Here is a 26598-nt window from a genome sequence, read left to right on the forward strand (position 1 = left end):
TTTCTTAAAAAAAAAGAACTAAAAAAAAAAAAGAGAGAGAGAGAGAATTCCCGGGCGTTTCCTGCCGTTTCCCCCCGGGGGAGGGGAGGGGGGGCGTTAACGGGGTTTTAAGCCCCTCTGCGCGTTTCTCGGACCACCTGACGGAGGATTCCAGCTCCGGGAGCGAAATGAAAGGTAAGGAGAGACGCTTCGCGCGCCGCGGTCCCCACTTAACTCTTTAATGACCGGATTATCATAACGAGCCGCCGCTGAGACGCTTTCTATATTAACCCTTTAATAGCCCGTCGTGAAGATTCTCTGTAGCGACTCGCCAAATGTGTCAACCAAACGGCTCTAATACCGGTCGTCATGGAAACCTTGACTTGTCATTATTTAAAGATACATTTAATTGAGTCACCTGCATACAAGCAGCGATATCAACCATAACACACTGGGAGGAAAAGCACCAACTGGGAGTCATACTTAAGATCCCAGCGGGGAGAATAGGAAGGAGTCAGATCCGGACCCGGAGATCTGCCCCGGAGACCCTGAGCCTGGGGCAAAGATCCATGAGAGTTCCAGGGTTTGCCATTCACTGTGTTTATTGAGAGAATGATAGATAAGTGAAACAGCTTCCCAGCAGAAGTGGTAGTGGGTAATACAGTCTGCGTATTAAACACGCATGGGATAGACTTACGGCTCCTGAATCTAAGACGAGACCAACGACTGATTAAGGTTTCAGTCTTTACAGCAGGAGAAACGGGCGACTGGACGAAGGCCGAATGGGGCCGATCTGCTGGCAGATGTTATTTAACCAGCTTGCAGTTGGCTGAGTGTTATAAGAGTTGTGGTTCCCCACAGTAGTCATTAACTGACATACAACAATTTAGCATTTCAGTCAGTAGTGAATGCATGGAACGACCCACCAGTGTGGCTCGGAATGAATATTTCCATATATGGGGTATTATACTGAGCCTATATCCTATAGTTAACCCTTTGCTGACGATGCTGATTATTTTTACTGGTATTCATTTTTTATTTTTTTTATTAATTAAATAAAATTTAATTAAGTAAAGTTCCATATGCAAAGGACTGTTTTGCCGCGCTGCGTTATATGAGGGCGCTATAGAAATAATAATAATAATAATACCGTATATAATAATAATACCGTATATAATAATAATACACCATATAATACCGCATATAATAATAACATATAATAATAATACAGTGTATAATAATACAGCATATAATAATAATAATAACGTATATAATAATACAGGTTATAATAATACTGCATATAATAACGTATATAATAATAATACCGCATATAATAACATATATAATAATACTGTATATAATAATAATAATACAGTATATAATAATAATAACGTATATAATAATAATAATACAGTATATAATAATAATACCGCATATACCGGTAATACCGTATATACCGTAATAATAACGTATCTAATAATAATAATACTGTATAGAATAATACAGTATATAATACTGCATATAATAATAACGTATATAATAATAATAGTGTATAATAATACCGCATATAATAATAACGTATCTAATAATAATAATACAGTATATAATAATACCGCATATAATAATAACATATATAATACCGTATATAATAATAATACCGTATATAATAATAATAATACTACATATAATAATAATAATACCGTATATAATAATAATAATACAGTATATAGTAATACCGTATATAATAATAATACCGCATATAATAATAACATATATAATAATACTGTATTTAATAATAATAATACCGCATATAATAATACCGTATATAATAATTATACAGTATATAATAATAATAATACTGCATATAATAATAATACCGTATATAATAATACTGTATATAATAATAATACAGTATATAATAATAATACCGCATATAATAACATATATAATAATAATACCGTATATAATAATAATAATACAGTATATAATAATAATACTGTATATAATAATAATTATACAGTATATAATAATAATAATAATACCGCATATAATAATAATACCGTATATAATAATAATACCGTATATAATAATAATACCGCATATAATAACATATATAATAATACCGTATATAATAATAATAATACAGTATATAATAATAATACCGCCCGATAGTCCGCATATCAGAAGGAGAGGTGCTGGAGAGGAGACTTTTGCGTCGCCGTTTCGTAAATGACGAGTGATTCGTTGAGATCGACCAGGATGTTGGAGTCTTCAGTTGAAGTTAAGCTTTTGAGACCTCGGAGGTCTCTTCCTCAGGTGGAATGATCTCATTTGAAGAAGGGACCTCTGAGGCCCTGAAAGAGTGTATGGCTGCTGCTTTTTTATATGTGATATATAGAAGTCACCGTGATTAATGGGGGATAACATATCAAAATCAGAGTCGTCTGTATGATGGGCTTTATAGTCAGCAGCAACTAAATGAATAGAAAGTGCTTAGTATCTAATGTCTGTGAATGAAGAGCTTGGATGAGCCTGATGAGAAACTGCCAATCCAAGAACAGGTGGCTGAACATGATGGGAGTTATCTACTAAACCCGTCAGCGGGTATATATTAAGCTACTGCGTGATTTCTGACAGTCACCCGATACATAGCACTCAATTAGGTGTGATGGGAGTTGCAGTCTGGAATGTTAGCCCTGAAAATATTAGCGTTCAGGGATGAGGTCATCCCCTCAGGGAGATTGGAAACATATTTCCACGCGGAAACATATGATGTCACACTGGGAGATCACGCATGTCAGACTGGACAGTAAACAACATGCCGGAAGTCGGGTCTGCACTTCTAGGAAGATTCCCGGCACCCTACCAAGTATTTCTTCACTGATTTCTGAAACAGCCGCCCAGCAGAGGCGGCAGAGGTTAATACAATGAGGGAAATGAACCTGTGATGGTATTCAGGACACATTTTCATCGTTTTTTCTATATATAGGATTTAGGGGACAATTTAATGAGCAGCGTAACATATATACACATACAGTATATATATATATTGTTGGGGGGCACGCTAAGCTATTCGTCGGTACGCAGGTTATATGAAGAAAATACACATTTTTACCATTATTTTTCCCTCTACTTTTCTTGTGCCCCTGCTTATGAGGGCTGTAACTCGGTGGGAGTTACAGCCCTCAAAAGCAGGGGCACAAAAAAAGGGTGATGGGAGTTGTAGTCCTTGAAAGCCCGTCAGCCGACATTCTCTTGCCCGTACGGCAGGCAGCCACATCGGCCTCCGCGCTCCGTGCACCGATCGGGCGGATGGCATTGTTATTATTATTGTTAAAAAGTCTTTGTGGAGTCGAGGAGGCAGCTTCCTCCGGGATGCTTCCCATCTGTCCCGCTTCGCGTGGGACAGTCCCGATTTTGCCACCTCTGCCCCGCGGCTCAAGGACCTCTGTGTTTCTGCCGTGAAAAAACTTTTTAAAGCCGCCTGTGCGAAAGGAAAATGTCACCTCATCAGCGGGGAGAGAACTCCAAACATCCCGGAGGAAGCTGCCGCCTCGACTCCACAAAGACTTTTTATATTTAGAAACATCGCAAACGAAGCGTTTCTACAAAGCTGGGGGGTTATTTTAACCCTTTGGGTACAGAAAAGTCCATTTAAATGGAATGAATAAGCATTTATGCCACGTGTCACGTTTTTATGAGGACAGTCCTGATTTTGGGGGCTGCTGAGTGGCTCAGCTGTGGGGATCGCGGGTCTCTTGGAGACATCCCCTGGTCTCCCCCAACTGGCCCAGGGAGCTGTAAAAATGTGGCCTCCGCGGCTGCAGCTCCCATGTGCCCCCTAATTACGGGAGCAGCCATCTTAACTGCCTGTTTCCAGGAACCATATAACTAAGTTATTGAGAGGGTGGTGGATAAGTGGAGCAACCTCCCAGCAGAAGTGGTAGAGGGTAATACAGTGAGGGGATTAAACATGCATGGGATAGACAAACGGCTCCTGAATCTAAGACGAGACCAACGGCTGATTAGGGTTTGCTGCTGTGCCACTAGAGGGCGCTATACACAGCGTATGATGATACATCCATTGCCTTATCTCGCAGTCATTGGCTACTTGGAACAACAAGCTCCTGATGATGTCATTTTCTCTTCCTTGTCGTATATATGAATATATTTTTTTTAGAACGTTGGGTGTTATAAATATGTCACCATAAACGAAAGCAGAACTTTTATGTCTTACAGACGAGGAGCTCATTCAGGAGGAAGACGATATGCCCTCCGGCAGGTGCAGACCGAGCGGTAGGTGGAAATTTCACAGTACATGGTAAGGGGTTCCCCGGGGTCTGGCAGGCAGGCGAGCCATGGTTTGAATGCCCCAGTATCCATACCCAGGAATGACCCAGGGTAGGTTACTCGAAGCTCTCTCCGTTGGGGAAGTGGCTTCATGTGGAAGCAGCCCCAGACTCCCTCAGGTGGTTGGGGATTAGGGAGGAAGTGAGTTTGAGTGGGTGTGGCCAAATGTCACTCCTCCCTCTGCTTGCAAAAAACGGCCCCGGAGAGCCTGGGGCAAACCCTGTAGAGTTCCTACAAATGGGAATATCGTAGGGTTTGTCTGCACAGCTTCCTTCCTGTTATCTGCTGTTAGAAATAGAAAGTTGATCGATAGAGCATCATATTATATCATATGACATCATATTACATCATAGCGGAAAAATATTAAAATATCGTGTTTTTTGACTTTTTAGGCCGGATGGGAACCAATTGCATTAAATGCCAGAAGAACCTGACGCTCCAGCACTCGGTGAAGGTTCTGTATGTCATCATCGTGGTTCTGATCGCTGCGGTCATCATACTGGCTTCATTAGGCAAGTGGAATTATTTTAAATAAAATCTGAGTTTATATGAAATACAAATAATGTATTAAGCAAGAAATGCAGCTGTTTATTTAGATTGTCAGCTCTTTGGTTCCAGTTTTCCAGTCCGCAATGCAGCTTTAGCGCCGATTAAAAAAAAAAAAATGCCAATTTTAAAATTGATTCTTGAATTAAATTTCTATTTTTCAAGAACAATCTAGAATTGTGTCGTCGTTAACCCTTTACTTCCATAATTATTGTTTTCTTTCAGGTCTTAATGTGTTAAAAAAGGTAACTTGTTTACTTGTTTTGCCTTGAAAAGATACTTAACATTTTTGTTTTCCGATTTGGCGGGTTGCATGGGATTAATCTGTTTACAAGATTGAGATCGGAGGGGGGGGGCAGCGCAGTTTAAGATTATTTATTGAAAATTCCAGAGAATGGAGATATTGCCCAATATTGTCCGTTATAAGGCAGCTGGGTGTCGTTTAGTGACATGAAACATGGGGTCTCCACTCGGAAGCGGTGGGTTTATGACCTTCATGGTTATGCAAAAAGAACACGCCTATTAACCCCTTAATGGACAAAGGCTTTTCCATGCCTCCAAATCAGGGCACTATTGTTGGGAGTAGTGGCTGAAAGGTGGGGAGGGACAAAGGCAGGACTGGGGCAAAAGAGCCACCGGCTCATCTTACCTGAAGACCCCCCCCCATCATGGCACTCAGTACAGACCGCCATCGATTTTAAAGCTCCTTGGACCAGGCAGTCAAAGTAGGCAGTCTCTGCAAATCAGGACTGTGACGGAGAAAATGGGACACTTGGGAGGTATAAATTGTTTTTGGAATTTGTGCAGAGGATTTCACCCACAGGATATACGCAACTCCTACGCATGTTTAAATCCCCCTCAGTGTATTAACCTCTACCACTTCTGCTGGGAGGCGGTTCCCCTTATCTACCACCCTCTCAGTAAAGTAAAACTTACTTACATTACATGAATCAGAACACCAGCTCAGTTTATTGACTTTTTCTGGCCATGCACGGATTGCTTAAAACGGTGATGTCATTTTCGTTCCGATTGTTTCATCTCTCACCTCATCAGTCTTCAGGAAAGTCAACTCTTTGTACAACGACCTGAGCACGGCCCAGAATTATTACGAGGAGAAAATTGTTTCCGTGCAGGAAAACCTCCAAGAACTCGGTAAATATTCTTATTATTAAAATTATTTCCTTTTTCTCTGAGATCTGATAAGAAGAGCCTTAACCCCTTAATGACAAAGCCTGTACATGTACGGGCTCAAAATGCATTGTTTTCAATGGGTTTAGGGGCCGCCCATTGTCCTTAAGGGGTTAAAAAGCTTTTTGGTCAAAATCAAAACTGTTCAATAGCGGAATTACCCATAGGCACCCGGGGCGGAAAGTCTCACCCCCTTCTGCAGTAACCCCAATGGCAACATAACCCTCCTGGTGCTTCCTCATATTAAAAGCGTTCCTGTGATGTCATCATCATGATGCAACTGGCCTTGTTTTTTAACAATTATGGCTACGTAATAACAACACTAAGGACAGGGAAATAATAAGATAGCATTCGCTCCAGACCACTGCTGCTCCCAGTATACCCCCCTCCAGTTTAAACTAGCAATTAGAATATTAAATCTAAAGAAAATATTTTAAAAAATTCTAAAAAAAAAACATGCAGTAGGAAAAATAGTAAAGATAATTATTTATAATGAATTAAAACATTATTATTGTTATGTATTGGGGTACTATGTAGTCTGTTTTGCCAGTAGATGGCAGCATCGTGGAAATGTGTACTTGTTCTGTTGTGTTAGGTCTCTTGTATATATATCTTAAAGTGTTGCATGTGGTTAATGGAGTAAAGAAAAGAAGTTATGTTCCACTACTTGTCTGTGTTTGTGAGCAACATCTACCTAACATTCAAATACACAAAAATTATTATTACAGTATTTATTATTATTATTATATTTATATATTATAAATTATTCATTATTAGTTATTATAATACTATATCAGTTATTTTTATATTAATATATTATTTTGAATTATTAATAGTAATATAAGTATGTATGTATATATATATATATATATATACCTGTAAAGGTTGTATTTCAGTTCGTATCAAGGGGATCTGGACACACTGAACTTTTTGATCTCAGTTGGCTACCTGTAGGATTGCTTTGATCAGTTTTAACCAAAAGCGGGGTTTGTTGTGCCAAAAACTCAACAAAACTAAAATACACATTTTAAGTCAATATATCAGGAATATGAGCCACAATGTATACATAGTTCAGATTATATATAGCAGAAAAGTGTTTCTGTCACTTTAAGGCCAGTGGCCGCTAAATGGCGTGCGTGAATGCGCCTGGCCTCCTGTTACACTCTTTATAAACGGCCCGGATCCGCCATGCCAACAGCACGAAAAGTGAGTGGCCCCTGCCACTTGGTGCAAGCTGGGCAGTTGCCAGATGGCCAGTCCAGGTCTGGCCCCTGCCCTGACCGTGTAACCCCTCTATATATAAGCCCTTGAAGGGTATAATAGTGGTTTCTGTGTATCGGCCGGGGAGCAGAAACTTGGACTGTACACGGAATCGTCTGTTAATATCAAAAGTTCACTTGAAAATAACCACATCCTGTTTTTGCAATGAACTCATTCCGAACGGCCAAAAAAAAAAAAAAAAGACGAGCGACGGGAATTCGCTAAACAGCAAAAAGTAACCCAAAAGGAGGAGGATTTAGATTCATTTAAATGGCAAATTTATCGCGTCGGCTGAATTATTTTCACGTGAAAAATAAAAACAAGGTTAATTTTATTGTCATTGTTACTTCTTTCAAATTAGTATTAATTATTATTATTAATATATATTTATATTACTGTTACAAATAGGGGATTGTGATAATTAACAAGAATTTTGTAAAGTATTAACACATGTTAAGACATACCGGGGCAGAAGGAGAATAGGGTGCTGGCCCTATGAGCTTACAATCTATGAGGAGGTTGAGGGGGAACGAGACAGGGGGAGGACACGAGACCACTTTGGTGATAATGATTTGATTGTAGCGTGGGGGGATGTGGAGAGGTCAGTGACTGGAGATCTCGAAGGTGGTGTGGACAGATGGTTCCTTAGGGGGCAGGTTGACGGTATTAAGGGGATAGATTGTAAGCTTCTCTGAACAGGTGGGGTTTTTGTGAACATTTAAGGTTAGAACAAGTAGGAAAGAGTCTGACAGAACGAGGTAGAGAATGGACAATATGTCTTCCTTTTCTTTTAGATAAGGTGCCACCTTCTTGTAGATCGTCAATCAGGAATTTTTAATGTTTTTTGAAATTGTAAATTCATTTTTTGGTTTTCTTTTCAGATGATAAATCTTTGGGCAATTGTTCCTACTGCCACGATGCCACCCGCTTGGGCGAGGAGATCAACAAGCTCCACACGGAGCTGGAGGAGATCCAGAAGATGCTTTTGGTACAAGAAATGCTTCTAGACAGGACTTCTCAAAGCCACCAGCTTCTCACGTCGGCCAATAGCAGAATGGATGGTGAGATCCAAAGAAGCGACTTCTCTCTTCGACAGATCAACCAGACTTTGGGGCTCTTCCTGTCGCAGGTGAGAGTTTGGCAGGCAGCGGCAAGCGAGCTGGACACATCGGTGAAAAAGCTGGTCCAGGAACGTTACGACATCACGTCTGCGGTTCAGCAAATAAATTTCACGTTAGGTCAAACATCGGAGTGGGTGAACGTTATCCAAAGGAAAACCGACGAGGAGACACTAACGCTGCAAAAGATTGTAAGCGACTGGCAGAATTACAGCAGAGTCGTCTACGGGTTTAAGGCCACATCGGCCAAAACGGCCGAGCTTTCCAAGAACATTCAGAACAGTATCGGAGCTACGGCCCAGAGGATCAGCCAAAACACTGAGGTCATGCACGATTTGGTTCTGCAGGTTATGGGCCTTCAGTTACAACTGGACAACGTCTCCTCCTATTTGGATGACCATGAGGAGAACATGCAGGATCTTCAATACCATTCCAAATACACACAGAATCGGACGGTCGAGAGGTTCGAGAGCTTGGAAGGCAGAATGTCGTCCCATGAAACCGAGATCAGCACCATATTCATCAATATCAACGCTACGGACAACCACGTCCATAGCATGTTGAAATATCTTGACGACGTTCGACTCTCTTGTACCCTGGGATTTCACTCGCATGCCGAGGAACTTTATTACCTAAATAAATCCGTGACCCTCATGCAGGGCACTACTGATCTGCTAAGGGAAAGATTTAGCCTTCTCAACGCCCGGCTCGACTTTGACGTACGGAACCTGTCCATGATCATGGAAGAGATGAAATTGGTGGACACCAAGCACGGGAAAATTCTCGACGATGTCACCTTTGTGAAAGGTAAGGTAGAGATCTGGTATATACAGTCACTGACTTGTTTTGCATCTTCAAAAGGTCTTGGTATGGTACCATCTAACATTACATACCTGCCAAGTGCACCATTTAGTTGCTCTCTGGGCTCCCACTTTTCTCCACTCATGGGGCCGATCTGATGGTTTGGTTTGCGGCCGCTTGCTAGGTACACCTTGAAAAAGCGTAAGGGTGTAGCATGCAGCAACATGTCTCCAGACACAAATCATTTATCAGCCAGAGGTCCATCTCCAGTCCATTCCTGGTAGCAGTTGAAGGACCTCAGTATGTCCCAGTGTAAGTCAGTTAGAGACTTCCGTGTCCACCTGAGCTTGCCGTGTCCTTGCCACAGGTGGAACGTCAAGTGTGTGAGCTTTTAGGACTTACAAAGAAACCCTTAGTCTAGTGGAGCTCCGGCTTTTCACGATAGTGGAAGCAGATGCTCACAAGAGGTTATAGCTGCTGAACACAGCGAAACAAATATCAAAAAGACGGGTAGATCTAAAAGAATATTGGGGGGGGGTACGCTTAAGGCGAAAATACCCAGTAATCCCATCTTGGACTAATGTTCTTAAAACTGAAACTTGGTCTTATTTTCCAGGAGAGAGCTGGATTTTTCATTAGTCGAGATTTTTACTTTCTTTTTTTTTTTTTTACTCTTTTTCAGTGCCAAGGAGCACCCAGAATAAACTAATAAGGGGTTAATATTTGGCTTTTCCAAGCTTTTTTTTTTTTTTTTTTTTTTTTTAAATTTATTGGAATTTTTCAAATATATAAAACACATATCAAAAAGATACAGAGCATATGAAGAATATACACAACAATTCTTTGGTAAACCAGAGTTACAACTCTTACTGATACAAAACCATTAAGGAAAAAATGAACTACTCTGGTCCACTTCACATAAACTACAATAATATCCTTAAACAGTACTAAGACGTATATAAATCTTCATATTACCCAACATTCATACACATACACGCAAGACGCAAACAAACGAGATTGGCGGTGGGAGGGGTAGAGGTTGAGTTATCGGTAACTATAATGTACTCCGAGGACACTATACCCATTGGGGTCTTTCAAGGGAATTAAGGTTAGTACCCAAAAGAGTATATCTATGTGATAGAGACAGAATCGTTTGAATGAATATCCGTAATATAATTAAACCACAGGGACCATATCTGGTTATATCTCAGCAGATTTTGATTCATCAGATAGAAATGTTTCTCCATCTTAGCTTGGTGGGTAGTTTGATCCATTACTTCTTTCCAAGTAGGGGATTCAGCTTTCCTCCAAGCTCTAGCAATGCATATTTTAATAGCTTTTTTAACCTTTCTCCAGTAAGTAACCGGCAAAAGCCAAATAAATTCTGTAACTATTGCTACCAGGGGATTGTGAGTAAGTACGTGAAGGTTTTATGTGGCGATCGGGTGCCAAGGCAGCTTTATTTGATTAAAAGCCCTGTGGTCCACCCACCTAAACCTGTGTGGGGGCGACGGGCGTTGCGTTTATTATTCTGTCACATTTACAAGCTTTAGATGACTAGTGAAACAAGTTCGCTTAGCGTATTTGTGTCAATTCCAGCTAATTTCCTGCCGTTTCTATACACATTGTTGGAGATAAGTTCTACCGACGCTTGTAACTAAATGCATTCTCAGAAGCATCATTTCTGGCACTGCAGAATGCCCCAAAAAAATGAATTCATTAAGCATGTCTAATTTTGCCTTTTTTTCATATATTTTTTTTTTTTTTACTGGGAACACTTAATTGTCACGTGACACAAAGGAGAGCATTGATTGGTTGATGCTAAAGAAAGTGCGCTCTTTAGCAAATGTGTATATAAAATGTCTTTTTTTAGATTCTGCTCCCAAACCCTGAAAAATAAATCGGTTTAGTTTGTGAATGCCAAATGGGTATTATTATTATTATTATTTATTGTTTCGTATAGTGCCGTCATATTCCCCAGAGCCGTACAAAGGAACATTTTATCATCCCTATTCTAGCTTAAAAACATTTAAGGGACATACATGCACGTGTGAGGTTCACTGAAGCACCGTTTCTTGGCTTTTTTTTCCTAATTAGGAATCATTTATACAATTATTTTTTTTTTATTTTTTTTTACAAAATATTCCAAAAATTTACATTTTCTTTAGTAAATTTCCTTAAACACTACAGTCTCCCACCACGTACCAAATAACTTCTGGTTTTCAACCGCTCTTGGCTTGAAAAATATCCCTCGAAAATACTGAATGGGGTAAATGCGTCGGAGGTGGATTAACTCGGGGCGGAGATACGGAGTGACCACCGGACACTTGGTCCAATCTGGCTGTATATATATATATGAAAGGCAAAGTACCTCTATATATGAAAGGCATGTCACTGTGGGAATTGTTGATTGTGATTGGACCTTAAGCTGAAGGACCGGTTGTAGTGCATTTGTTTCACTGTGATTGGACCGCTCAGGTTTCCCACCTCCTGATGTGGTAGAGATGGGTTATGGTGTAAAATTGTATAGGATATTCCTATCCCTGACGGTGTGTGGGCATACCTGAGAACCTCAGGGGCGGCCCACTGACGTCAGGGGCGTTCCTGCTGACATTGGGTTTCACCCCTATTTAAAGGGGAAATGGTCAAGGAGTGGGGCCTGTCAAGACCCCACTCCTGTGACCTGGAGGATTCGGGTGTTGACCAGGAGAACCGGAGAGTTCCCAGATATGTGTATGGGGCACAAGATCACCTTATTCCTGACGTGACTAACAACACAGCAGCCGATGCCGTGACCCTCGTTATAACGTATGGTAGCCGATAAAATCCACAAAATGTTTTAGGTCAGGAGTGTTTAGCGTCAGGAGGGGAGTAGGGCGTTGGCGTCTTATCTTAGATATTCTTAGCGCAAGAACAAAACGCGTTGGGTAGCAAACTTTGTGACTATGGGGTAACTTGGTAGGGACATAATCTGCTAACATTAAGGGGTCACGATTCGTCTATTGGGGCGTCCAAGTGTTGTGACCTCTAGGGTAAGGGGTTTGAGGGCAGTTAAGTATAAGGATCCAGTGGCATCCAACAGCTCCACACACTCGCCCGATCTGCTGCTCCAGTGGCAGGTCCGGTACTGCAGCGTGCAGGCGGTGGGTAGAAATGCCCGGCCGCGCTCTACATAAAAACGCCCATATCCACTGGTGTTATGTGGCGGCTGTTGGTCTTAAAGTGTATTATTTTTATGATGAGCACATATGCTACTTTATGTATAAAACAGACGCAAAAGAGACAAAGTAATTTGATATTTTGGAATTCTAAAAAAAAAACATTCAACGAAAGAAAAGACTCTACGAATAAATAAGGATCTGGGGACAGAGAAGTTTCTGACGGAAAGAAAAAGTAGCGCGATAAACCCCGCAGAGAGCTGCAGAATTGGCAAGTTGTAAAATGTTAGCTTCCTTTAAGCTCTGGGTGGGATAAGGCGAGTCGAAGCATTACATCACACCGAGCCAGACACGCTAACGAGAAAGGATTAAGAAAAACAAGTCGACAACATTTTTCCACCGACACCAAAAAACTTTACGGCTCCGCAAGTCTTCTTTGCCATTTTATGAAGAAACATTAAAAATGCCTTCCCATCTTTTTTTAAATGGAATTTCCTTAATATTAATAATATAATTATCTGAATCCCCCAGAATATATTTGCCCCTTTCTCCATTCCTTCAGCTGGATGTCTTGCAGGAGACGCGTTTGGCCAAAGACATCTCCTTACGTGTGATCTGCTCACCTCCAGCCATCTCCAGCACTGCTTCTGCTGAACTCCTCGGGGCGAGGGTCTGTTTAGACCCCCAGTGCGCATGGGAAAAGTGTTCCTATTGATTTCAATGGAAGTACTTTTCTGCCACTGATTGACAGCTTGCAGTGCCAATTGTAGAATAATGCATATTACATGTTATGCACTTTAATATGTGGGGCTGTCGGTGACATTAGACTGTCTCTTTAACCAGCTTGTCTGATTCTCCCCAAGTTACAAAGTATTACATGAAATCTATGTGGCGGGCAGCCAATCGGGAAGAAGGAATGCATTCTGGGGAAAGAAGTGTTAAATGTCTTGATGTAAATGGTTTGCAAGACTAGAAACAGCATGGGTTTACTGCAGGGAGATTTTGTCAAACTAATTTAGTTTATTACTTTGACTGGGTAACTAAAATATTAGCTCCGGGAGGGGCAGTAGAGATCGCCTGTCTGACATTGTCACGTATAGGAGACTCATACATGAATTGCATTGTTTGGATCTGCAAAAGCCAATGGTTGAGTGACAGGGGGCAGAAGGTTGTAGTAAATGGGGTATATTCAGAGGAAGGGCTTGTCACTAGTGGGGGCCCCCACTATTGGGACTTTTTAATATTTTTAGTAGTGATAATACTGAAGGCGTTAATGGTTTGATATGTCTTTTTGCAGATGATACAAAGGCCTGCAATGGGTGGAAAAAGCCAAATGGCAAATAAATGAATTGATTGAGATTAGCTGAAGTTTAATGTTGATAAATGTAAGATGATACACTTGGGAAATAAAGATCCAAAAGCAGAATATAGCTTTAGGAGCTCTGTGCTGTTAGCCATAATTGAAGAGAGTGACTTGGGGGTAATTATTTCCAATGACTTAAAGGTAAGCAGGCAATGCAACAAAGCATTGGAAAAGGCGTCGCAGGGTGCTGGGGTGTATAGCGGGAGGCATTAGTGGCAGGAAGCGGTAGGTGGTTCTATCACTTTCCAGATCTCTGATCAGACCTCACCAGAGAAAGAGGGCAAGTGGATCATATCAGTATGGGGAACGGGGAGGGAATGGGCAGAATCAAGCACAGCTCCAGCCCAGACATTAAACAAACCGACTCGAAGGTCTAATAACTTACCCTCCAGAGTCAAAAAAGGTTGACTGAACGTAATACAATTGGACAAATAAATACAGATAATAAAATCAGTTCTAATTATGTTTATCTTTCATGGCAGGATTGCCAGGCCTACCAGGACCAAGAGGATTCAAAGGCGATGTAGGAATCAAAGGTTCTCTAGGTCCAAGAGGGGAAAAGGGAGACAGGGGTGAATTAGGGTATCCAGGCCCACAAGGATCAGGAGGCCCCGCTGGAGATGCTGGCCCCCAAGGAGAGAAAGGACCTACTGGAGTAAAGGGGACGCAAGGCATCAAAGGAGAAAAAGGCAGTATGGGTCCTCCAGGCTTAAGAGGCCAAAAAGGAGCAAAAGGTGATGTTGGCCCTCCAGGACCGGATGGTCCACCAGGTGCAATAGGACCACCAGGGTTACAAGGACAACCTGGTTTTCCTGGACCTCGTGGGATGATTGGTAAACAGGGACCACCAGGTGTAAAAGGAGAACCGGGCATTGAAGGCCCACCTGGTCTTCCTGGGCCACCAGGACCACCAGCAAAATCTTCTCTCTGAAGTATAATGGAGCTGTTTTGGAGATAACCGATTTTTCCGATGAGAAACACCAAGGAACATCTTGTGACTATTCTGAATGTGCACCTTTTCCTCACAAATCATCCTACCAAAAACACAACACTTATTTTTTGGAATCTACGCTTCTGGCCACCGGACGTCACAATGTGGTCCACCATACGTTGTGTTAATCTAGATCAGCAAAACTTGGGCAATCATCTTGATAAATAACTTGTCCAACATATATATATATTGAAGAATTTACATAAGCTACATATCTAATGCTTCACATATAGTGAGACGGCATGTTAAAGGTATTCCTTTCATGGTTTTAGAAGATGTCGTCACCATTTGCTTACCAGAATATGTTCCTGAAGATCAAACCCTTAAAAAAAGGTATGGTTTTAGTGAGAAGCAAGAATTATGAATTATGTCACATCAAGTAAGAACAGATTGTCTAGAAGAAGGAGGTGCTAGTCATGCTCCATATACTGGTTTTTAGTGGTTTATTCACTAGTTTAACTCATTATCACCTTTGTTGTTCACCGAGGAACCTCTGGCCAACTCAGGGGCTTAACGTGACAATCTATAGCTATACTCTTCTGAGGTCCAGGTAAACCAATCAAAGGTTTAACGAGTAGCTCACATGTTCCTCAAGTTTCCAGAGATGTGTCTGCCATGGTGGCCCAAAAAAAAAGTTGAGGATGGTGAAGCTGAAATGTCCTCTAGTCTATCTGGGATTCAGACCCAATACAATTCTTGCACAACTCGATATCTAGAATCAGATTAATGTTTTGGGTACCGTTAGCTGCTTAAATGGACTTCCAAAAAATCCCATTTATTCTACACTTTTTTTCAGATGGCTACAGTTCCCAAAGGATTAGATACATCATTTCATTCCCCAAATTCAGCCAAGCAACGATTCTATCCACAATATGTTACCCGAGTGGTGAGGTCGCAGGACGTTCTGTCAACAAAATACCCAGCCTCCTAGCAAATGTCCCAATAAAAACAGCATTTGCTGGGACAGCTGACATTTGGCCATAAGCTCCTTTGTGAGATTGTCCTGGCCAGTTCAGGGCTGTTGGCAGTTATGGCATATGCAGTCATGGTCATGGCTTTTATTCAGTGCTGACTCCTGCTCTTAGGAATGTGGGCAATGGTGCGGGGGAGGGGTCTGACCCAAAAGTGGGTGTGACCAGACCTAGACCTGGGTGGTCGACCATCCACCGTACCTGAAAAGCCACTTTGCAGTGCTCAACTACAGAGCTGCTCAAGGTGGACACGGTCAGGGGAGATCAGAGGATCTTCCAAGCTGGTCCATGATCCTGTTTGCCCATAAACCAGACCTGTCAGGTGAAAACCGGGACACTTGGGAGCTTTAAAAAAAAAAAACATTAGTGCAATCAGAAAGTGTCAAGAATGATTAAGGAATCTTTACTGTAAGTTCGAAAAGGGGTATCTAGTCCTGATAATGTAGTGAATGAAAAAATGGGGAAGTTTCACAATGCAAGTGCCCTTATTGGCTGGAAAACAAATGCAGAATGGAGATTGTATAGGATGTGTCTCATTAATACTATTTAACCAGTGTGTCGGTATGATGTCATATGTCATTGTCTTCCATCATTTGAAGCCGCCTTGATGGGCAAGGTCTCATGGGGCCTAGATACTGGGGCCACCAGAGGCATAAATCTCCCACTTCTCTCTACTATCACAAGACCAAGGAAAAATCAGGTGTGAAAAATCTTTGAAAGTTTAGTGGAATGTTGGATTTTCCCCCTCGAAGGTCCAGAATGTCCCCCCCACTTTATTTTTAAGGTTTCCTCTGGGATCTGTATATCTCCTTGGTATTCAGCCAGGTCTAAAGTTTAGACATGGTAGCCGTCTAGTGATCGTCTCTCTTGTAGAGGCCATTTATGCTGCGTTGTGGCGTTATCTTACTCGCCGCTGGAATTTTTGGCACTTGCTGGTAAAGTGCTTCATTTACAAAAAGGTACAAAGGTCAAGACTAAGGTTTTCCATGGTTTCGACCAAATCCCAGAGAACACCTCTCGTGTGGAAGACATATGAGATTGATGACATAGCCTTCCAAAACTAGCCTTACTTTACCAAGTATTAAAACTTATGTTAATGAATGGATATAAAAGACGATATAAGAACTGCTGGTATTCAACTAAGAATTGCTTCCTTTTTTTGCACTGATAATACTAAATTCAAAATGCAGGATACGTGTATTAAAACCTTAAAGAAGACAAATAAATAATGTAAACTATATAGGCAGTGACGTATTTACCTTGGACCTCGCTTTGGGCTTGACACAGGGCGACTGCCCTCGGCCACCCTCTCCATGGTCATCGCGGAAGGCCAAGATATGACATTAAATCTCCCCTATAGCCGACCCATTACGCAGTGGGGCACCAGGGGGGGTGATCGCCCAAGAAGCCGATCCACCCCCCGGCCAGCCAAAGTGGGCCAGGGTTATCATGAGGGGAGAAACATAAGCGTCCTCTTCCTAGGGTCCTCCACCTCTGTTACTGGTCCTTCTGAACGAGGAGAAACGTAAGTGTCCTCCTCCAAGAGTCCTCCACCTCAGTTTGTGGTCCTTTTGAATGTATTCATGTGTAGTTATCAGTGAGCCAGGGTGGAGGCTCTGCTCAGTTTGCGAATATTGCCAAGACCTATTCTCCTTTTTTTTTTTTTTTTTTTTCATTTTCATTTTTGTGAAGGTTGAAAAAAGATACTTGTTTTTACAAAAAAGCCTTTTTGGAAAAAAAATATGTTTGGGACTATTTTTCCTGCACAGAAAAGAAAACCAATTTAAAAAAAAAAAAAGAAAATATTCAGTAGATATAATGCTTGTATTTCCACTTTCTCTATTTCATTGCCAGATGTAATAACAAGACAGTTAAAAGTTAAACTCTGCTCTAGTACTTGGGGGTTCACCAGCTGGTGGGCCATGGCAGGGTAATTAACCCCTAAGTTTAAAAAAAATGGTATCAACCTTTGTCCTAAAACTACTATGGCGATAGAGTTCATCTCAACGCACAAAAAATGTTTTATTCTAAAGTTGTAGGGTTTGTGAAGTCATATCCTGGGGGTCTGTGTCTTAAAGGTGCATAGAGCCTTTTAATGCAGTGAAGATGGTGGTCTCAGGGGCATGGGGTGGGGTGGGGGTTACAGACATTGCTTGGCACAGTCCTCCATAAAGCTAACGGGTTGGTTGGAGAGATTAGCGATCTCCTGTTTAATAGGCCCATTGAGCAGTGACATCACAGGGAGCCTGATGGCCCAGAAGTAATTGGCTCCCTGTTATGAGACATAAAGGGGCTGCCGAGCCCCTCTTGACCTGGCACCCTAGGCCAGAATATGCCACCGACTACATAACTGCGGCATAACTACACGTGACCATGCAACGTGACAATTGTGTTAATGAATTATGATGTCATAGGTCAAATGGATTGGCTCATTCTCAGTTTGGAGAATTGTGTTTGTAAACGTGCAACTGGTTTGCACAAACGTTTAAAAAAAATGCTGTTTTGTAGGTTAAAATGTGTCTCCGATATCTCTGATACTATTCACAGAACAATAAATATAAGTTTGATGAAAAAAACACATTTTCTGTCTCTTTATGTTAACAGAACAATTTTTTTTAAAATAAAATTATTTTCATGATTTATTTAAACTACCTTTATTATTGATTTGTGTTTCCCGTGAAGTCTCTTTAATATTACAATTATTGTTTAGTTAAAGAATGACCTAATAAATTGTCTGGCGATGATATAATAGGTCGTTATCCATATGTGGGGATTTTCCCATTTGGCTGAAGGTGATGAGAGTTTTTACTAATATCTTAAGTGCAGGAGGGGAGTTTATTCCAAAGGAGGGGAAAAGTTACAACAAGAGACCGGAATCTAACACTAGAGGATCAGAGACTGAGATGGAATGTAGGGAAGTTTTACTTTACTGAGAGGGTGGTGGATATGGGGAACAGCCTCCCAGCAGAAGTGGTAGAGACTAATACAGTGACCTTGTGACTGTTGCTTATTGCTCTGTACAAAACTACTTGAATATCAAAAGAATATTTCATGCTGGTGGTTGCCCCCCCCCCCGATGAGACCTTTTCACATCTGATTGATGTTGGGTGACCGACCCGCTATAACATTTCAAAGTCTGTCATCTTCATTAGAATGAGTTTATTAACGCAACGGCCCCCTATTCCAGGGACTCGCTAACCGCGGCAGCCAAAGGGTTTTAATAAATGTCACCTGTATTCAAGCAAGGATTCCAGCTGTGACATAACCAGAACCCGAACAAAAACATATAAAGAACAGCTGGCCCTGTATAATGTATAGTTAATCAGCGAGATGCCCTATATAATGTATCATGAAATCAGCGAGATGCCCTGTATAATGTATCATTAAATCAGTGACCCGGCCCCTGTATAATGTATAGTTAAAGCAGTGTGATGCCTTGTATTATGTATAGTTAAATACAAGGTCAGGTGAAGCTCTCTGGGATCAGCCGCACCTTTTATAAACGTTATAAAGTTTGTAGCTGGAGATCCGCGAGACGCCGGTCGGCCCGATACGGTGAAAACATTCCCGGGCTCATACCGCAACGAGATGGTTCCCCCCCGCGCAGGGTCGTCGTATAAACACACACACATATATATATATATATATATATATATATGTGTAACCCCTGTTTTCCACCTGGTATGAATATCCCATATTCTGTCTGAACCCCTCATCTCCTGCTGTTACCCCTGTTTTTCACCTGGTATGTCTGTATCCTGCCATCTCCATACCCTGCTGCTATCAAAGGGTTAAATTTGGTGCCCTCTAGTCTGGCTTAATTGCATTTGTTAGCCAAGGTGTGAAACATCTGCCTCCTGTATGCAATCACCACGTGTGAGGCAGCCCTATAAATTACCAGGCCTCACTTGGAAATGTAGCTGCTGTGGCCTCTCCCCAAGTGGCCTCCTTATAAGTGGCTATGTAAGAGTTACACTGGAGTTAAACGGGAGGGAAACGACATACCAGGTACCACTGCAGAAAGCGGCTACAACACATCATCGGAACCAAATCACCTCATCCCCATCCAAGCCGTCCTCTCCCATTGTCTCACTTCCCCCTCAACCACCAACTAGATTGTAAGCTCCCGGGAGCCGGGCCCTCTTCTCCTTTTGTACCAGTTTGTTATTGTAGGTGTTTTGTATGTGAAATTGTTCTACTGACTGTAACAGCGCTGCGCTTTATAAATAAATGTAATGTGTATATATACAGTGTATACATATATACCCCCAGCGCTGTATACAATAATATAACCCCCAGCGCTGTATACAATAATATACCCCCCAGCGCTGTATACAATAATATAACCCCCAGCGCTGTATACAATAATATAACCCCCAGCGCTGTATACAATAATATACCCCCCAGCGCTGTATACAATAATATAACCCCCAGCGCTGTATACAATAATATAACCCCCAGCGCTGTATACAGTAATATACCCCCCAGCGCTGTATACAGTAATATAACCCCCAGCGCTGTATACAGTAATATACCCCCCAGCGCTGTATACAGTAATATAAACCCCCAGCGCTGTATACAGTAATATAACCCCCAGCGCTGTATACAGTAATATACCCCCCAGCAAATGTGTATTTCCTGATTTCCTTTGATCTCGTGCCGTTTTCCTGCACCTGCGCGATCGGACGGACGTCAGAGTCTGAGGGAAAATAAAACCTCGGCCAGCGGCAGAAAAACTGACGGACCGTCCGACCCGCCGAAAACAAAGCGCCCTGTGTGAGGCTCTCGGTACTGACGAGACATACTTTCCGATATCTGCCCCAACACGCGGCAGAGAACATGGACCCCTCCCCCCCACGACCACCTCAAAGCTAACCCTTCCCCGGACTCCGGACCCCCGGCACATGCTGTCCGCCAGGGGCGCGGACGGTGCCTGCGATGGGCCAAACCAAACAGAGCGTGTCTCTGAGCAAGCGATGGCTTTTTTTTATTTTTTGCTTACCCTGCTTAGGTAGACGATTTGTTTATTTACAAAAAGGCCGGGAGCCGTTTCACGGAGTGCGCTCAGCTCTTATACGCCGTTTATACAGACGTATAATTACCCCTCCTGCCCCCTATTTTCCAATAATAACAAAGTTCCCTGACCCCGGAGCCTCGCTCCATCTGTCAGGAGCCGTGTCGGGGCCTGTGGCCCTCACCGGCTCCCGGGAACACACAGTTTCCACGCCGGCTTCACCCTGTTGCTGTCCGTGGGGGCGACTCGATCCTCTCATCAATAAGAACGATTTTACCAGAGAAATTATGACTAAAATAATAAAAAAGTGATATCCGCGAGACAGTGGGGCACCGTCCTGGGAAAAATCAGGACTGTCCTCCCCAAATAACAAGACACTTGGGAAGTATGTTGCATTCAGTGGTGCGGAGCGCAGAGAATCTGCCCGTTTTTCTGGTTGTTCCTCAGCCCTTCGTCTCACGCTCGGGGCCATCATGTGTCCTTTAATCTCATGCAAGGATAAATAAAATGAGAAAATTATGGGTTCTCCGCAAAAAATAAATACTATTGTTACTTTGTATAAATTATATGGATGGGTTACCGTGGTTTCCTTGCTGTGGGGCCACCCACGTGAGTCTGTGGGGGCAACAAGAAAACTGTAATTATCTTCCCAAATCATCCATGTTCCGGTTCTGTACACTTAATAAACCCATACGTGTTTTATCTTAACTTCCTGTTCTTAGGATCTGCCTGATTATTCCTCCCCATTAAGTTGCGTCTCTCCTATTGTTAAGTTGGTGACTGTTGTTGGTTGGTTCAGGAGATGTGAGAGAACTTCTGGACCGATCAGACATGGAGTCCGTCATCTTTGATTTTAGGAGCCTCCGGATGAAGCCGGAAATTAATGTTCTCCATCGCGTTCCCCGATTCAGTTTGATGAGCGCGTTCCGCGGTTGGCGCTATACGGCACAGATGGAACTCGGCGGATCCACCTGGAGGCTTTGCTTTCTCTTGGCAGGCGTCTGCGTTTCGGGAGAGAAAACTCTCTGACGCCCGCACTCTGTAACTTTTCCGTGGAACACAGCGAAAACTCACACAAGCAAAATAAACAGGTTTAACCGTACAGGAGCGAGGGGCGCGCAAGCACACAAACACACACACGGATTATGGGCTTATAGAATCATTAAAAAATATATATTACTGTATACAGCGCTGGGGGGTATATTACTGTATACAGCGCTGGGGGTTATATTACTGTATACAGCCCTGGGGGTTATATTACTGTATACAGTGCTGGGGGGTATATTACTGTATACAGCGCTGGGGGTTATATTACTGTATACAGCGCTGGGGGTTTATATTACTGTATACAGCGCTGGGGGGTATATTACTGTATACAGCGCTGGGGGTTATATTACTGTATACAGCGCTGGGGGGTATATTACTGTATACAGCGCTGGGGGTTATATTACTGTATACAGCGCTGGGGGTTATATTATTGTATACAGCGCTGGGGGTTATATTATTGTATACAGCGCTGGGGGTATATTATTGTATACAGCGCTGGGGGGGGTTATATTACTGTATACAGCGCTGGGGGTTATATTATTGTATACAGCTCTGGGGGGTATATTATTGTATACAGCGCTGGGGGGGTATATTATTGTATACAGCGCTGGGGGGGTATATTATTGTATACAGCGCTGGGGGGGTATATTATTGTATACAGCGCTGGGGGGGTATATTATTGTATACAGCGCTGGTATATGATTCCAGTGGTTTGTGGATGTTAAGAGTTAACGTTATTTCGTTCTGAGGGAAGGTCTTCGGTTCCAGACACTCTCTCCGTATATAAATATAGCTCTGGAAAGACGGCGCTCTGATGATTTCCAGCGCCGGGTCTGTACTGTATGAATTAGCGGCTGATGGTTTTTACCCAAGGATGTAATTGAAGGTCCAGGATTACACGCCTTCTACATTTTCTTAATGTCCCTCAAATGCCTTCTAGACCTCAGCGCGCAAACATCTAATTTTCAGTAATTATAGAAAAAGAAGAATAATAGAATCTTGGAACATTTCCTTCTGTTTCACTTCACTTTTGATTTTTTTAATAGAAATTTTGTCTTCATTGCAATTGATTTGCGGGATTCTGTAGAATTTCAATGGAATTCCTCGCTGGCTGGGGTTCCATGTGACGCTGATGTCTCCCTTTAAGTGATCCCACTTTGTACGGTGTACGGAATGAGAGGATGTTCTGGGATCATTGGTGGTTGATTGGTCTTGACCAAAGCTGGGCAGAAAGGTGACATGTTGTTCCTTCTCACAATTTTGGGCCCTTTAAGTTATAATTCCTGCGGGAGCACCATTGCTTGACAATTGCTGATGATGTCAGAATGATGCACATGATGTAACTGGCTGCAGGATTATATAGATAGTTACCTGTATGAAGCAGAGGGGATAGGGCTCCGGGATAAGCCACCCATTAACCAACCCACGACCACTTACCCAATAAAACACGGACAACTGAATATGGATGAAAACAGGCCACAGCTTTTATTACAAAACACAAACCATACTGTGTTAGCCTATATATAAAAGAAAGCACATTTATAAACACACAGAAAACCGCCACAACTAACACAGTAATAAATTAACTCTGTCCTTGCCGGCCCAGATTCCATCCTGAAAAACCACCGAGGTACTCACCTCCCCCCTCGTCCAACATCACAAAAACAGCTTCTTGCGCTGCCCATCTACCAGTGCTAACCACCAGCCGACCATAAGCTTGGTGGGCACGACCAAGGTCATTGACCTTACCACCAGAGGTTAGGGGAGGATTGAGACCCGCCTTCCATATCCAGCCACACCAATTCCTGACCGGCAAGGACACGCCACCCGCCACAGACCCGCTGTCTTAATACCTTAAATCAGCGGGGGCCCCCACACCTCAGAGCCATGGCCTGCTCAACTGCTTCCTGTAACGCCAGATTAAAAAGATCCAGACCCACGTCCGACAGGTGGACCCCATCACTCCGAAAAAAGACCGCAGCATCACGGGATACCATGAATTCCTGTCACAAATTTGGAGACCCACTTATTCAATTTAATCCTAGACCTTTCCATAGCCCTCTGGTTAAGGGCCTGACGCCAATAGTTCCTGGGAACCAACTCGGACCAGACAACAGTAGTGTCCGGGAACAAAACCAAAACCCGAGCGATATCCTGTTTGATGGTATACCCCAAGGAACGCACAGGGAGGAGACCGAGATCATTACCCCCCAGATGAATAACCAAAACCGCCGGAGGGCCCAGCAACCTAGCGAGCTGCACCAATTCGGGGAGAAGCTGTATCCACCGCATCCCCCTCTTCCCAAACCAGCGCACCTCAGCCTCGGAAGGTGAAAAACCCAAGCACTCACCGTTCGGCCTCACCATGGCCCTCTTCCTGGCCCAAAAAACATAGGAATGCCCGATGAGCCACACCTGGGGAGGAACACGACCTGTAAGATCAAAAACAAAACTTCAGACAAGGGCACCAGGCCGAACGTAAGATAAGTACCGCCGAGACTGCCACCGACCAATACGCTGTACCGAAGCTTCCGACAAGCCTAGTCTGGAAGCCTCCGTAGCTGCACCGATCCGAAAGGAGTGACCCCCATAAAAGCGCCCAGGGAGTTCCAATGCCTCCAAGGCTTTACGAAAGATCCTTATAAACTGAAAATGGGACAAGAATTGCCCGTTTTCGTGAAGTAGAAGAGGGCCATCTACGTCAGGACGCACCCGCAAAAATTCCTGCACTGCCGTGACCGGACAAAGCGCCGACCCCTCAGTCGCGCCCAGGTGTACCCAAGCCCCTTTACCGAAAACGTCAGTTTTCGACCGCCGGATTTTAAAGCGCACTGCGTTTGCCAGGATAAACAGATCCTCCCGGAGAATACCCCCCGGGACTTGCTTGTCCGGGCAGACCAGCTCCCCAATACGTAATGCCCCGAAGAAGGCCAAGGAAAAGGCAACCCGAAACAACCGAACTTCGAAATCGGACAGGCAAACCGACGGCAACACTGCAAGTAGCCGACCCAAGAGCTCTGCGGAAACGGGCCGTCTGAGGTCCTGGGACCCCTTACCCCTCCTCCAGCCTTTCATGGCCTGCCGAACAATGAAGTCTTTTGTGCCATCGGGCCAACCACGCAACTTGAAAAGAAAACTCAGGCCCGCTAAACGAGTGGATGCCGACTGCCCTGCTTTGGCCCACTGGCACAGTAATGCCAGCAGGCCCTGAACCCTGCTCGTATAATCCCGAAAGCCCCCACTAGCCCCTTCAAAGGCAGCCCATTCCTGCCAGACCTTCTTATACCGCTTCCACGTATTTACCGATACTGAGTCACGAAGCCAGCGGTCTACACGTCTAGCCCAAGGGCCCAGAGCTCCTCCGGGCACGGGGTTCCCACCAGATCCGCCTGCGGGGCCGCAGCTCGAAACTCCGCCCACTGAAACCGAGAGAGAGCATCAGCCGTTATATTGTGGACACCCGGAATGTGTACAGCCTTGCAGGTCACATTAAGACGCAGGCACTGTAACACTAGGCGACGCAAAAGGCGGACTACCGGAGGAGAAGAAGCAGTTAGGTTATTAATTGCCTGCACCACTGCCATGTTATCGCAGTGGAACAACACCCTCCTATCCGCAATCTTATCCCCCCAGAGCACCACAGACACTACAATGGGATAAAGCTCCAGAAACGCCAGGTTCCTAGTTAAGCCAGCATCCCTCCAAGCATCTGGCCACTGGGCCGCACACCAATGCCTCCCTAAAATTGCGCCAAAGCCTACTGAACCAGCAGCATCAGTGAACAGATGCAGCTGAGCATTAGACACCTCAGCCGCTTGCCAGTAAGTTCGGCCATTATAGGACTCCAAAAAGAGTCCCCATACTGCCAGATCATCCTGCAGAGGGCGAGTTAACCTAATATAGTGGTGCTGCCGAAGCACCCCAGCCGTGGCGGCAGCCAAACGTCTGCTGAACACCCGCCCCATAGGCATAATCCTGCAGGCAAAGTTCAATTTGCCTAACAGCGATTGCAGGGAACCCAATTTAATCTTTCTAAGGCTGCGCGCCCTAGCAACCGACTCCTTAAGGTCGTCCAGCTTGTCGGCAGGCAAGCGACATTCCATGACCACGGAATCAATTTCTATGCCCAAAAAACTGAGACACGTGGAGGGACCCTCCGTTTTGTCGCCTGCCAGGGGGACCCCAAAGTTATGCATAACCTCCTGAACTGTGGCCAACAAATGGGAGCAAGCAAAGGAGTTCGCCGGGCCAATGCACAGGAAGTCATCCAAGTAGTGGAAGATGGAAGACAAACCAGCCTCCACCCGCACCACCCACTCCAAGAAAGAGCTGAAACACTCAAAGTAAAAGCAAGATAAAGAGCACCCCATAGGAAGGCTCATATCGACATAAAAACTGCCCTCAAAATTGCAACCCAAGAGGTGGTGACATTCAGGGTGTACCGGCAGTAGCCGGAAGGCAGACTCAATGTCCGTTTTTGCCAAGAGTGCCCGAAGCATCCCAATAGCCTCGTCAAAAGAAGCATAGGATACCCTGCACAGTTCCGCCGCAATATCATCATTCACCGATTCCCCTTTAGGATACGATAAATGATGAATCAGCCTATACTTACCCGGCTCCCTTTTGGGAATCACACCCAAAGGGGACACCCTCAAGTTCGCCAGGGGGGGGTCCTGAAAAGGTCCCGCCATGCGCCCCAGAGCCACTTCCTTAGCCAATTTATCCCGAACTACACTAGGGAACTGAAAAACTGAACGCAAATTTTTAAAACAACGCTGCCCTGGGGGATCAACAAATGGAATCCAAAACCCA

At 43.6% G+C, this 26598-nt stretch overlaps 1 protein-coding gene across 1 annotated transcript; it reads left to right on the top strand.

Moving 5' to 3' along the window:
- Positions 1 to 167: 167 nt before the first annotated feature.
- Positions 168 to 14694, top strand: LOC149283137 (scavenger receptor class A member 3-like). Its single transcript, XM_089497963.1, has 6 exons — positions 168 to 174; positions 4201 to 4275; positions 4722 to 4841; positions 5929 to 6027; positions 8205 to 9248; positions 14246 to 14694. Exons 1-6 carry the CDS (start codon positions 168 to 170, stop codon positions 14692 to 14694), a joined length of 1794 nt encoding a protein of 597 aa, XP_089354089.1.
- The last annotated feature ends 11904 nt before the right edge of the window (positions 14695 to 26598 follow it).

Source organism: Sceloporus occidentalis, unplaced genomic scaffold, assembly GCF_023333645.1.
Source record: "Sceloporus occidentalis isolate IW3139 unplaced genomic scaffold, rSceOcc1.0.p SCAF_111, whole genome shotgun sequence".
Classification (NCBI taxonomy): domain Eukaryota; kingdom Metazoa; phylum Chordata; class Lepidosauria; order Squamata; family Phrynosomatidae; genus Sceloporus; species Sceloporus occidentalis.

Excerpts from the sequence above, each read along its gene's own strand:
- LOC149283137 (XM_089497963.1), top strand. Across the intron at positions 4,842-5,928 it reads CATCATACTGGCTTCATTAG|TCTTCAGGAAAGTCAACTCT; the intron begins GCAAGTGGAATT and ends TCACCTCATCAG. Across the intron at positions 9,249-14,245 it reads CGATGTCACCTTTGTGAAAG|GATTGCCAGGCCTACCAGGA; the intron begins GTAAGGTAGAGA and ends CTTTCATGGCAG.